Source organism: Impatiens glandulifera, chromosome 2 (assembly GCF_907164915.1).
Source record: "Impatiens glandulifera chromosome 2, dImpGla2.1, whole genome shotgun sequence".
Classification (NCBI taxonomy): Eukaryota; Viridiplantae; Streptophyta; class Magnoliopsida; order Ericales; family Balsaminaceae; genus Impatiens; species Impatiens glandulifera.
Window position 1 is genome coordinate 14728997 of NC_061863.1, and position 14917 is coordinate 14743913.

Sequence of the window (14917 nt, forward strand, 5' to 3'; positions counted from 1 at the left end):
CCACTAATTCCGACCTCACACACCTCAAAATTTTAAGTTCTCGTCATATCAACCAATAACTTCGATCTCATACTCGACAAACCACCCCACCACCCGACCTCCATCTCGTGACCTCAGACTTTAAAATACTCGTCAAACCAACCACTAATTTTGTCATCAACTTTGAGATGCCTATCATTTGTTTAAAAGTTGTGTCACCGTATATTATAGTCAAGAATACATTTTTGAAAATAAAAATTTTGGAATTCAAACTCTGGTCTTCAACATGAAATGTAAACACTTAAAACGCTGGACCACTTACGATTGTTGAAATAATTTTATTATTTTGTTTATGTATATATATTTTGTATTTAATATTTATTACCAATTAGTTAATTTTTATATTAACATAAAAATTATTTATACTCATAAAGAAAATATTATATATATATATATATATATGATGAGAGAAAAAATGTATGATAAAAGATAAAATTTATTTATATAAAATTAATGATGAAAAATAATATAATATATATAAGGTAACAAATAAATATAAAATGATGAAGGTATGTTCATTTATAACAAAAAAAAAAAAAAAGTTTATATATATTATATATATATATATATATAAAATAAATATAAAAATTATGAAGGTAATGTATTTATAAAAAGAAAAATGTTTATATCATGAAGTAATATGAATATAGATAATTTTTTAGATGATATATGGTAAGGAAATATATATATATATATATATATATATATAATTAATGGAAAACAAAATTTAATTAAGAAAATGAGAGTTGAGAGAGAAAATACATGATGACCGTAGATTAATGTGATATTTGTTGACTTTAAGCAATATTATATATATATATATAGATTGAGTAAAATATTTAATAATTTAAAATGTTATATATTTCAAAGATAAATAAATGTATTTTATTATTTTAGTTTATGATTTGAATAATGTGATGTTTGTTGACTTTAAGCAATATTATATATATAGATGAGTAAAATATTTAATAATTTAAAATGTTATATATTTTAAAGATAAATAAAGGTATTTTGTTATTTTAGTTTATGATTTGAATAATATGATGGAATTTGGATTATATTTAAGGTTTTTTTTTAATCTGAAATATGGTTATTTTCAAAAAATATGTTTGGTTTGGAGGTATTTAAAAATGAGTTATTTCATTGATATTGAGTTATTTGAATTTTAAAAAAATAATATCTCAATCACATCAGGTATATTCTTAATCATCAAATTGCTTCATTCATATAATTTAAAATACTAAAATATATTTACTTTATTTTTATAAAGTTTAAATATAAAAAGTCATTTTAATAATTTAATCTAAATAATAATAAAATACTCAAATTTTCATCCAAATAAAATTTTGATTTCATACCTTTCAAATAATTCAACAACAAACAAGCTTAAAATATATATCTTACCCGACACTTTCTTTTCCAATGTCGAACCTTCGTATTGACAATTTTCCATAACCATCAATGGCGAGTCGAGATAGATTATTATCCTACCTATAATATTTAGGTAGGGTACGAGTGGTTATAAGTATCGTCGTCTATTAGAAACATTGTTTGAATCTTATTATTAAAATAATTTAGATTAACGATAAATTTTTTGTGCTTGACCTCAATGTCAAGACATTCACTTCAACTTAAGACGTTTTAAGTGTGAATCGAACAAAAACGTATCATCTATTATATATTATATAAAATAAAATATTGTTTTTTTTAAATACATTTATATTTAGCTAGTGATAATATATTATATGAATCATTTTCAGGTTACATATTATCAAATAAATGTTAAATATAAAATAAAATAATATTTTTTATCATTCGGTTTAGTTATCTTCGAGGTTATGTGGTACTAACAAATTATAATTGAATATGTTTTATTATTCGGTTTAGATATCTTCGGGTTATGTAATACCAATAAATTGTAATTAAACCTTTTTATGCTCGTTTATAATAAGTGCATTTTATGTTCATTCGTGTAATTGTAGTATGGTTCTATTTTTTGGTTAAGTTGTTTAACATGAGTGCAATATTATTGGAATATTGTGTTCTTTCCTCATTTTATTTTCTTTAAAATGTAATATTGCTTTCTAAAGGGTCTTTCTAAAGGGTCTTTACCATATATTAGTACTTTCTTGTATTAGTAAGTATAGGGTGACAACAAATTAAGTAAAGTAAAAACTTTCTTGATATAAAATATATAAATATATTTCTATATTTGAGATATGTATGGGTTGGGTCATGACTCTACATTAGTCTAATAATCAATTTTATAAACAGGTAATTTTGTATGTGTTTTTTAATTTCTTTTCAAAATTCAAAACAAAATATATTCAATAGAAAAAATATCAAAAGTTTTGTTTGTAGTATTATCTAAATTTTGTTTTTCATTCACTTTTTTTTATCTTACAAAAATTTATTTTATTTTAATCACATCCTTATATTTAATGAAAACAAAATTATTTTCATTTTTACTTTATAAATTTGTAAAAGTGACTTCTAATGATGATAGGAACAAAGTAAAAAAAAGAAAAAGTCAGTTATAGCAATCTTCCTACAAAGTTTAAAATATATAAAGAATTTAAAATATTATATGAATAAATTCTAACAACTTTTATAAATAAAGAAATACAATTTTGATCTGTATTTTCAATCACACTTAGGGCTTGTTTGAGTAGGTTATTTGAAAATAATTTGTAGTTTGTTTGATCATGAACTATTTATGGTAAAAAAAATTGATTTATTTTAATAGAATAATTTAAATATATAAATTTTATTTTAAAATATTAGCTTTCTCATCTAAAATACTTCAATGGAAATGAAAATCGTGACTATAATTATTCTAGTTTCTTAAGTTAAAAAATTAAAATAATTTATTTTGATAAATAAAGTAAAATGATTTAATTTTAATTTAATTTTAAAATGTAAATAAAAAATTATGAAAAATATATTTTAATTAATAACTTAAATATTAAGTTTATTTATTTGAATAAAATTAAAACAAAAATCTTTAACTGTTGATTAACATCATAATCTATTATAATCTAACTGATATGACAGCTTGGATTCTTACTGTTTTTTTTCATAAAAAAGAAATAATTAAAAATAATTTTAAAAAAATTTGTATATATAGAGTTAGTTATTTGCTTACTTACATATTATATTTTAGATTTTCCTCCTCTCTCTCTTCTCTGTTCATTGGAGATATGAAATTTTCAGTTCGCAATTTCCAGGTATGCATGAGATTTCTACTTTTTAAGCTATTTTCATTACTTGAAGAATCAAATGTATGCAAAGAGACGGTTTTGAGAATTCGGTAATGAAATATCAATTGTCAGAAAGTATTGAAAACTAATGTCTATTTTGGATATGAAAGAAATAGAGATTAATCATTGTTGTTACATGTTTCAATGATTAAGAAATGATATTAGTTTGTCTCTTTTTCAAGTTTGGAAATTTAGGTTTTCGGTTAAAGAGAATTTTAGGTTTTTTCTCAATTTTACTCCATGTTTGAATCGTTTGTTCTGCTGTTGATTTGTTATCTTTTGTTACATGAACAAATACCTATTTTTGTTTATAAGTGAACTAATTAAGTGAATTGACTGTTAATTTCTGAAAACATACTGATGATGAGTAGGACGACTATGGAAAATGTTTAAGGAGTTGGGGAAAGTTATTGAACAAACTCTTTGTATTATATTGATCCTTTATTGTTTATTATAATATGAATTTTCGTTAAATCCAAATGACATATTTGCATTGGTTCTGTTTTACTTTATTTAAAAATGGATGTTAATGAAACTAACAAACCTCATTATTTGAGATATTTACATTATGCTATTTCATTCTCATAAGGATGCTTAAGTTCCATTATTGCTAGCTTCTCAATTCTAATCATTCAGTAATTATTACTTTACATCTTTTTCAAAAGAGTTCAATTTTCAAAAGAGTTCAAGAACGTTGTATCAAAAAGGTTTTAAATGCGAGGTAGGAAATTAAAAAAAAAATGGAAAGACAATAACTATGGGATTGATCAATTTAAAGGGGCAACTTTATGTTTGAATTCATATTCTTATTTCAGCTGAATTCTTTAGTGTTTTTTTATACACATGTCTTTTCTTGTGCTGATTTTTATCTCCTTGTTGCAGAAATAAAAAAATAAAGTTACAGACCTTTTTAAAAACTCATAAAGTAGATTACAAGAATTCAGGTGAAGAATCCACACTAAACACTACCATATTGTTGCGTTTGCTTTATGATAAGAATCATCTAAAGAAAATGAAGAACAATGAGCAAGGAGATGTTTCAGTTCTTATAAAGAAGATTGAAGAGACGGAGAGAAATTCAAGATCCAAAATTGAAGTCTTAATGGCACATTCCAACTGCCTTCAAGTCAAGATGAACAAAATGAATTCAAACAACATCGAAGCTTCAAGTCTAATAAACAACCCAAACATCAAATCCAACACCAACACCAACACTAACACCAACACCAACACCAACACCAACACCAACACCAACACCAACACCAACACCAACACCAACACCAACACCAACACCAACACCAACACCAACACCAACACCAACACCAACACCAACACCAACACCAACGAGAGCATGATACTAGAATTGGCTGCATTAAAAACAGAGAACAACCGTCTACACAATACAATATTCGAAATGGAGAAAGAAAATAGGAAAACAGTGAGTTATCAAAACAACATCATAAATAAGTTAACCGACGAGAATAAGGAAGTGAAACAAATAGTGGAGAAGAAGATCAACGAGACAGTTGGAGAGTTACGTAAGAATTTAGAAGACCGAATTCAAATGATGAGCAGGAGAATAAATGTGGCAGAACAACTTCATATCGAGAACAAGGAAGCCTACATGAAAACAAGAGACAAGTACTCGAAAGAGAAGACTGACATGATAATTATTGAGGACATGGTGAAGGAACTCAACAGGGTGGGAGTTAAGTTCGAGGAATTCAGCGATGATATTATGAAGAGGGTTTCGACGTTTTCTTGTTGGGCTGTGTTTGTGAAGGAATGGGCTATGAAGAAAGAAATAGAGGAGAAGGAACAAGAAGAAGAGATAATGGAATTAAGGGAGAAGTTGAAGAAAATGGAGAAGGTTGTGAATGAGAAGGAAGAAGAGATTGCTATGATTGGGGAGGAGAAGAAGGAGGCTATTAGACAGTTATGTGTTTGGATTGATTATCATCGAAACAATAGAAGGGGTTACTTGAAGGAAATTGTCTCAAGAAATGGTCGAAACCTTAGGATTTTGCGAATTAAGAAGAGCTCAAGTATGATGTCGAATTTTTGTAGGGAATGAACGAGAGGTGCTCCTACTTCAAAATAAATAATTCCCAAAACATTATAGAATACTTGGATTTTTAATTAAGAAATTTAATATTATTCAAGATTTGGTTAATCTAAACTATATTAGTAACCTCTAATAAGCTTAAGAAACATGAATAAAATGTATTATTTACAATTATATTATTAAAATATGTATTATTTACAATTATATTATTAAAATTAGAGTGTCGCAGTAGAATAGTGGCATAACCCACATGTGCCAGATATGTTATTTTAGTTTATGTTTTTGAATGATATGATTAAATAAATGATTGACAATGATAATGGGTAATTTGAATTAAATTTAAGACTTTGCCTGAAATTTATTAATTTTAAAAAATAAAATTAATTTTAAAGTATTTAATGAATTATTTGGATAAAAAGCTAGTTTGATAGTTATTTGATTTAAAAAAAAAAACAAATATCAAATCACATCATATATATATATATATATATGTGTTGAATTAAAAAGTTGGTTAAAGGGTTGTAATTGTTTTGTTATGTTGCAAGCTCGAAACATAAATATAGCATTTTTAATTTTATTTTTAATCGTTTTAAGTTTATGGGTTGTAAATTTAAAATATTAAGTTTATGAAAATGGAGAATTAAGTTTATGAAAATATTAATAATAAGAATAAAATAAATATATAATCATATAATATTATTATTAATTTTAAAACATTTATTTTATTTATTAATTTAAATATTATTTTATTAATTTAAATATAATTGATAATAAAAATTGAGTAAGATAAATATTAAAATAATAATTAAAATATTATATAAATAAAAGGTGAAATAGTGCTTTATTATTTTTTTTTATACCACCGAACCAACTCATATTCACTACTACCCAAAATTATATATGTCAAATACATATGGTATTGAATCACATGTTTTTATTAATAACTTTATTTTTTATATATATAACAAAAATAACATATCTTAAGATTCTTAACCCATACTCATACTTAACTTAATTTAATATTAAATACTGGATTGCAAAATCACACTTTAAATTAGTTATTACTTTCATATAATTCAGTTAGGTCTATGCTCATTTAAAAAAAAATAGTTTATCCAGATTATTTGAATAGTTCTTTATTTTTAAATATTATAAAGAATTTTAATATTTTAATTAATAATTTAATAAAAAAATATAATTAAATATTTATTTATTTTAATTAAATCCAATGGAAAGTGACAACAAAATCTAAACAGATAAAATACAAATTCTTATTATAATATTTTTTATTATTGTTTATTATTTATATTATTAAAAATAATATTTACAATAGTATTATTAATACAAATCTTAAATTTGTTTTTAAAAGAAAGAGAACTAGCGAAACCCCACCACCTTAATAAACCAAATCTTAAAATTTAAAATTAGAGTGATTGTGTTAAGTTTAATTAGACAAAAGACTAGAAACTATGGGCCTTGATCTACACTTAGCAATAAGAGGATGTGCCTTATGCATTGTAAGCCCACGACCTTCGGTCATGTCCACCATCTCTTTGTCCAATCTTTCCCAATCAAAGCATTGAATCAACGATCCAAGTGTAAGCCCAATCATTCGCATGGCTAAGCCCTCTCCGGGACATCGCCTTCTTCCCATCCCAAATGGAAATAACTTAAACTCTTCTCGGGACCTATCGAGCCCTTCAAACCTCTCGGGCCTAAACTCATTAGGATTTTCCCATAATTCGGGATCATTTTGTATGGCACTCACGTTTACGAGCAACATAGTTCCACGTGGGACTCTATAGCCACCAACAGAACAATCATCAGAGGACTCGTGGGGAACTAGAAGTGGTCCGACGGGGAATAGTCGCATGGTTTCGGTTATGATACAATGAAGGTAAGGAAGTTGGGCCAAGTCCGATTCTTCGAGTATTCTTTCGAAACCAACCTTTTCATCTATTTCGTCTTGGGCCTTCTTTAAGATTTTTGGATTGTTGAGAAGGAGTGATAAAGCCCATTCCATAGTTCCAGCTGATGTGTCTGTTCCAGCAGCTAATAAAACCTATTTTGACAACAATCAGAAAGTCACTTATTTTTCTTATAAAATAAGTCTATTGCATTGTCTACATATATTCCAATCAAAGATATAAATATTAATAACATGAAAAGATTATTTTTATTAAAAAAATCCAATCACTGTGAGATTAAACCATATTAAATATTTGGTGATGGGCTTCCAATAGGATAACATATTATATAAGAAAATACTTATTTTATAGGGAAAATATGAGACTATTTCATTGCCTCCACACATTCCAATCAAAGATATAAATATTATTATATTAATAATATGAAGATTATTTTTATTAAAAAAAACAATCTCAATGAGATAAAAACCATATTCAATATGATATGGTGATGAGCTTCGAATAGGGTCAACATATTATTTATTAAGAAATATTCATAACATATATAAAAAAATAATTTCCTTAGTACTAACTACCAAATTAGATTTAGTGAGAATTTTTTTTATAAATTTATCACTTCAACTTAGTTTAGTTTCTAATTTTGTTTTTTTACATACATAAATAAAAAAATTGTTAATAACCCTATAAAGAGAAGTCCACGGTTATTATTGTGTAGTCTAAATTTTTGAAATTCAAAAAACAATTTTATATATATATAAAAGTTGTTTTAATATTATTTAATTTTATAACTCATGCACCTAAGTTGTAAGAGTTAAGATTAAAAGATTCAGATGAATTTAAAATATTTAACAATGCGATTTTTTTTAAAGAGATTAAATCAATTTAGTAAGGATTTGTTATCACATTCTTAAAATGAAAAATGATATGAACAACAAAGTAAAGCCGCAAATCCTAGTCCTAGTAGTCATTTTAAAAATATATATATATATTCCTCTTTTATTTTTCGAGAAAGAGAAGAAAAAGAATCACTTTTGTGAGAAAAACGTTTCGAGAGTTTAAAAAATGAATTTTTTTGAGACGTTTATGTCTCAAAAATAAAACCTTTTGGGAGTGTTTTTCTCTCGAAAGTGAACATTTTCGAAACATTTTTCTCCTAAAAATGAATATTTTCAGAACATTTTTTCCGAAGAGTTCGGACTAAACATTTTTTTCTATTTCCTACACTATTCGTGACTTTGTGTTTGTGCTCTATCCTTCCTCATAATTCAAAATTTTACTAATTAAGTTCAAATATATTGAAAAGGGAGAATGTAATAGTTACCCAAATGATGCTTCCAATCTTACTATCCGTATAATACTCAGGCTCAGATTCCTTCAATGAAAGCAACAATTCAATCATCGTCTTCTTCCTTCCTCCTCCAATCTGTTCATCTTCCATTTCAATTCCTTCAATCGATCTTCTATTTCCATCAATCATCTCCAACAACCACTTCTCTCTCTTCTCCATCAATTCCATCAACTCTTTCTCCAATCCTCTAACACCAATCCACTTCAAAACCGGCAAAAAATCCAAATGATTCGTCGCACCACTCAATCGAAACGTCGCTTCCACCATCTCCCTAAACTTCTCCGCCTTCATCGTCTCTTCTTCCTCTGCAAAGTACCTCTTACCAGCAATCATCATAGTCATAACATTCGACATCAACTCAAATAAACTCTTCTTCATATTAACCGTCTCGCCAGATCTAGATCCCTTATCTAATCTACAAATCAACCGTCTAACCTCATCGATTCGTACGCTGGATAGTAATTGGAGACGGTGAGATGATAAGATCTCAATTGTTGCGATTCTACGGAGATTACGCCAGTTATCACCGTAAGGAGACCAGGATAGGCTTGTGTAGTTGTACCCTAGGATATTTCCGGACATTAGTTTAGGGCGATTGGCGAAAACAAGGTCGTTTTTGGTGAAACAATCGTTAGCGGCGGAGGGAGAGGAGATTAGGAGGACTGGACGAGATCCGAATCGGAGGAAAATGATTGGACCGTGACGGGAGGAGATTCGGGCTAGGGCACGGTGAAGAGGATTTGAGAAGAGGTAGAGATGGCCGATTATTGGGAGAGTGGGAAAAGGAGTTGGCGGTAGGTTTCGGATCTTATGGAGGATACGATTTGTGAAGATGTAAATGGTAAAAGCTATGGCGGCAAGGTAGAGAAGAGCCATGGATCTGAAGAGAGAGAGAGTTACAGAGTTGTAATTAACGAAGAAGAAGATAATTATTGAAGATGGATTTCAAATTGAAACTCGTGTCAAAATTGGACTGTTTCAGTTGTAACATATAACCGTCCTTCTTAGAATTTAGCTTTTGTTTAAATAACTCATTTGTGCTGATTTGAGACTATTTAAATATATAGCTTTATTTGAAAATGGTTGGAGTTAGAGTTAAACTAATAAAATTATTATTAAATTTGATAATATATACATATTTTAAAATATTTTAAAATATTAATTCACAAAAATCAAACGCTCAATCAAATATTATAAATAACATTTAAAAAAAATAAAGTCAAATCCATAGCCACATTTTGTATATATTTTTTTTAATTTAGAAATTTATCATGATTTTTGAAGTTATCTATATCTATATCTATATATATATATATATATATATATATATATATATATATATATAATATGCATATATATATATATAATAATGCTTAATTTTTAAAGTATTCAGATTTGTCGGGTCGAAAGCTACGGTTAATTTGTATATATATATATGTAAGAGTAAATGAATACTTGAGTCGGATTGTGGGTTGACTTGCCCATAAACTTAAAACGGTTTAAAATAAAATTTAAAATGTTATAGATATGGTTTGAACTTACAATCTAACAAAAACAAGTACAAACTTTTAACCAACTAGGGTAATAACACTTTATATTTTAATTTCAACACAAAATTTGATAAACGCGAGACATTTTAATAATATAAGTTCAGCTTTTTAACTAACTAATCTATATATATATATAATGATGCTTAATTTTTAAAGTGTCTAGATTGTCGGGTCGAGAGTTGTGGCTAATTTAGATATATGTGAGAGTAAATGGATACTTGGATCGGATTGTGGGTTGACCCGCCCATAAACATTTTTACCGTAATATTTTTTCACGGTTTTTTATATTATTACTCGTGCAAATTGTCACGGCCCAATCTTCTTGGCCCAAGAAGAGGAGGCTTAAGGAGAATGTCACGACCCAATCTTCCTAGCCAAGAAGAGGAGGAGGCTTAAGCCCGCTTAAGCCCGCTTAAGCCCAACGCAAGGAATATTCTAGCTGGAAGACAGGTGTTTGATTAACGCATCACTAATTGATAGTTGAAAGGCATGTCCTTGATTAGCGCATCACTAATTGATACTTAAAAGGAATGTCCTTGATTAGTCAATCACTAATTGAAAATTAGAAGGAATCCCTAAATTAGTGCATCACTGATTGACACTTATAAGAAGTGCCCTAAATTAGTGTGTCATTAATGTAATAGCTAAAATTAGTCCTATAAATACCTGTGAGGTATTACATTGTAAATCACCAAGTATTCAAGTGATATAATATTATTTTTGTAAGAGTTTACTCTTTCTCTAGAATTTTTGTGTCAATTCTATTAAACGTCGAGTGTTGCGTCGAGTAAGGCTGACTAGTTACTCGTTTTTGCGGAGATCGTAACTAGTTCCGCACGGATCGTCAGTGAAAAGAATAAGCCCGTGACAATTGGTATCAGAGCTGAAATGACGAAAAAATCGGATAAAAGTTCAAAGGTCGTGGACGAAGTAGAGAATCTTCCCAACGGGACCGAAGAAGATGGTAGGAACTCTCGCAAAGTTCATGCGGGAGGATCCAAAGCTACCGAAGAAATAGAGAGATCAAGAGACGCTATCGTTGACATTATTGCCAAGTTGGAGAAGGTAGAACTCACAGTGGCGTACGGACAAGATAATGTCGGGGACCTAGAGGAACGCATTGCCGAGCTTGAGAAGGAGAGAGACGAGCTCCGAGGAGGAATGCAAGGTGCCCTGAACGAAGGCTTGTCCAAATGTCAAGAGCAAACTCAGATCGTGGAGCAGACCCTCCTTAGTAAAATCAATACCTTGACCGAGAAACTCGAGGTAATGTCATCTAAATTACAAGCCACCGAAGAGGATGTGGCGTTACTCAAGAAGGCGGTTGCGCAAGAGTGCGGACGTGCGCCTGTAGGAGTCCCCAATCCGATAAGGATAGACGTTCTAAGGCCTAAAGCGTATTTAGGCGAGAGGATTGCGAAGGAGATCGACAACTTCTTATGGAGTCTAGACTAGTATTTCAAAGCACTCGGCCTAGTAGAAGAGGCGAGGAAGATAGATACTGCCACGACATACCTAGAAGACACTACAATGTTGTGGTGGAGGAGAAGAAGTAGTGACATAGAAAGATGTCTATGTTCTATCAATACCTGGGGTGAATTCAAGGAGGAACTTAAGAGACAGTTCTATCCTGAAAACGTCATTCTAGAAGTAAGGGCCAAGTTGCGACGACTCTCACATAGAGGGAGTATCAAGGATTATGTCAAGGAGTTCATCGCTACTCTTCTTGAAATCCCTAACTATTCAGATGACGAAGCATTGTTCGCCTTCACTGATGGTCTACAAATGTGAGCGAAGCTGGAGTTGGAACGGCGTGGTGTCCAAGATCTAAACTCCGCTATTGCTGTGGTTGAATCACTTGTCGAAATAAGAAGGCAAGAGAAACCAAAGTCGACCTATGAGAGGAATGACAAGGGGGGAAATGGTGGAAACCATATCTACAACAATAAAGACCCAGTTAAGTATATCAAATCCAATGGTAGAGAAGATCGGGAGGAGAAACATGTAGAGATACCCCGGATAAAGTGTTTCTTTTATGAAAGGTCGTACAAAGCAAGAGATTGCCCTATGAAAAATAAACTATCAGCATTGATGGAGGAGCAAGAACGCCTTCACGATGAAGCTCGATTAGGGTCGTTAAACTTACTTAGTGCCGTTACAGCAAATTTTGATGAGGCAAAGTCCGCGAAGAAAGGACGGCTATTTGCGAAAACAAAAGTAGGAAACTACATGGTTAAAGCTTTACTGGATACGGGAGCTAAAAATAATTTTCTAGAGGTAAAGGAGGTGGGAAGACTGGGGATCAGGTACACTAAGGAGCAATGATGGCTTAAAGAAGTCAACTCAGCACCAAGTGCAATTTATGGAGTTGCTCGTAATGTAAAGATCAACATGGGGGAGTGGACTAGCCTTCTGGATTTCTCCATTATTGACATGGAAGACTACAAAATGGTTCTCGACATAGAGTTCCTAGACAAAGTAAATGTCATCCTACTCCCTTCTGCCAATATGATGTACATTTTAGAGTAAGGTAATACTCACACAATACCTTTAACAAGAGAGGGCAAGAGAGAAACTAGGTACATATCTGCCATGAAACTCTCAAAAGGTGCGGAGAAGACCTACCCATCATCTTTTGTCATTGTGAAAGAAGATGAGAAAATTGCGTCTAAAGAGAAGATGCCTCCAGAAGTTACAACTGTCCTAGAGAAAGGTCACGATGTAATGCCCGCTGGATTATCAGAGAAACCCCACTATAAGAGAGAGGTGGATCACAGAGAAGAGTTAGTCAAATGTACTAAACCATCGGCGACGGTTCTTTATCGCATTAAACCTCCCAAATTGGAGGAATTGAAGAGGCAACCGGAGGAGTTTCCCTTCAAAAAAGAGAGGTGTGAAATAGTCAAGACCGCCAAAAGAATGAACAAATGGGAGGACAAGAAGAGAAGACACTTGGAGTTTGGAGGAAACTGAGTGATAGTAAAACTTCTCCTCCATCAAGAGAGACAATTTTCCAAAGTTCACAAGGGGCTTGTGAGGCAATACAAGGCCCTTCTTAGAGAAGAAATGGGTTGTAAAGCCAGCATGTCGCCCAAAACTTTTATCTTATGTGGAGACATCATCCAGGCCTACAAGGAGGAAGCGACGAGGACGTCGCCAGATTGAGTGGGGGAGAATGTCACGGTCCAATCTTTCTGCCCCAAGAAGAGGAGGCTTAAGGAGAATGTCACGACCCAATCTTCCTAGCCCAAGAAGAGAAGGAGGCTTAAGCCCGTTTAAGCCCAACACAAGGAATATTCTAGCTGGAAGGCAGGTGCTTGATTAATGCATCACTAATTGAGAGTTGAAAGGCATGTCCTTGATTAGCGCATCACTAATTGATACTTAAAAGGAATGTCCTTGATTAGTCCATCACTAATTGACAATTAGAAGGAATCCCTAAATTAGTGCATCACTGATTGACATTTATAAGGAATGCCCTAAATTAGTGTGTCATTAATTTAATAGCTAGAATTAGTCCTATAAATACCTGTGAGGTATTACATTGTAAATCACCAAGTATTCAAATGATATAATATTATTTTTGTAAGAGTTTACTCTCTCTCTAGAATTTTTGTGTCAATTTTATTAAACGTCGAGTGTTGCGTCGAGTAAGACTGACTAGTTATTCGTTCTTGCGGAGATCGTAACTAGTGACGCACGAATCGTCAGTGAAAAGACTGAGCCCGTGACAAAATGCACGGGATACATGCTAGTGATTATTAATAGCTTAAATTATTTTTAAGTAAGAATTCATTCTTAATTTTTAATCTTTTAGTTTGATTATTGTCATTTAAATTTAAAAAAATAAAATTATTGGGGAATTTTTAAAAATTATTTATATTTAATAATTTTCAATAAAGTTGTGTGTGTGTTTTTTTTAATTAATTTTATTTTATTAAAAGCTACCTCACATTTCATATTTGTGGTGTTTCACTAACACTGGTGAAAAAGGGGTCAAAACCGAGAGTTAAAACTCTCGGTTTTGACCCTATAATTTTCGGTGAAGACACCTTACCAAAGGTTTTAGTTACTCTCGCCATCCCTCGGTATTGACTCTCTCGGGACTTCCATAAAGAGAAAAACCGAGAGTTATATGAAAACTTTCGGGTTTTTCTCTTTGTGGAAAAACCGAGGGTTTTACAAAGACCTTTCGGTTTTTCTCTTTGTGGAAAAACCGAGGGTTTTACAAATAACTTTCGGTTTTTCTCTTTGTGGAAAAACCGAGGGTTTTACAAAGACCTTTCGGTTTTTCTATTTGTGGAAAAACCGAGGGTTTTACAAAGACCTTTCGGTTTTCCTCTTTTGTGGAAAAACCGAGGGTTTTACAAAGACCTTTCGGTTTTCCTCTTTTTACAAATAACTTTCGGTTTTTCTCTGTGTGGAAAACCGAGAGTTATTTACAAAACTTTCGGTTTTCCTCTTCGGGTAAAAACCGAAAGTTATTTACAAAACTTTCGGTTTTCCTCTTCGGGTAAAAACCGAGAGTTTTCCAATAACTCTCGGTTTTCTCCTTTTCAAGAAAACCGAAAGTTATATGAAAACTCTCGGTTTTTACCCGAAGAGGAAAACCGAAAGTTTTGTACATAACTCTCGGTTTTCCTCTTTTGGATAAAAACCGAGGGTTTGTCATATAACTCTCGGTTTTCTCTTTGGCTAAAAACCGAGAGTTTTCTAATATCTCTCGT

The 14917-nt window shown here is 30.7% G+C and overlaps 2 protein-coding genes across 2 annotated transcripts; one reads left to right on the forward strand and one right to left on the reverse strand.

Annotated features, from left to right (window-relative positions):
* Positions 1 to 4311: 4311 nt before the first annotated feature.
* Positions 4312 to 5373, forward strand: LOC124924392 (putative uncharacterized protein DDB_G0278921). The gene has a single exon (XM_047464435.1). It carries the CDS (start codon positions 4312 to 4314, stop codon positions 5371 to 5373), a length of 1062 nt encoding a protein of 353 aa, XP_047320391.1.
* Positions 5374 to 6760: 1387 nt separating this feature from the next.
* LOC124925881 (cytochrome P450 81Q32-like) lies at positions 6761 to 9571 on the reverse strand. Its single transcript, XM_047466001.1, has 2 exons — positions 8614 to 9571; positions 6761 to 7426 (listed from the first exon to the last, which is right to left on the reverse strand). Exons 1-2 carry the CDS (start codon positions 9514 to 9516, stop codon positions 6809 to 6811), a joined length of 1521 nt encoding a protein of 506 aa, XP_047321957.1. The 5' UTR covers positions 9517 to 9571; the 3' UTR covers positions 6761 to 6808.
* Between the last annotated feature and the right edge of the window lie 5346 nt (positions 9572 to 14917).

What these genes read in the sequence shown, in the direction of transcription:
- LOC124925881 (XM_047466001.1), bottom strand. Translation starts at nt 9,516, where the DNA reads ATGGCTCTTCTCTACCTTGCCGCCATAGCTTTTACCATTTACATCTTC. An exon ending in AGATTGGAAGCATCATTTGG is followed by an intron (nt 7,427 to 8,613) that starts GTAACTATTACA and finishes TTGTCAAAATAG; the next exon opens with GTTTTATTAGCTGCTGGAAC.
- LOC124924392 (XM_047464435.1), top strand. Translation starts at nt 4,312, where the DNA reads ATGAAGAACAATGAGCAAGGAGATGTTTCAGTTCTTATAAAGAAGATT.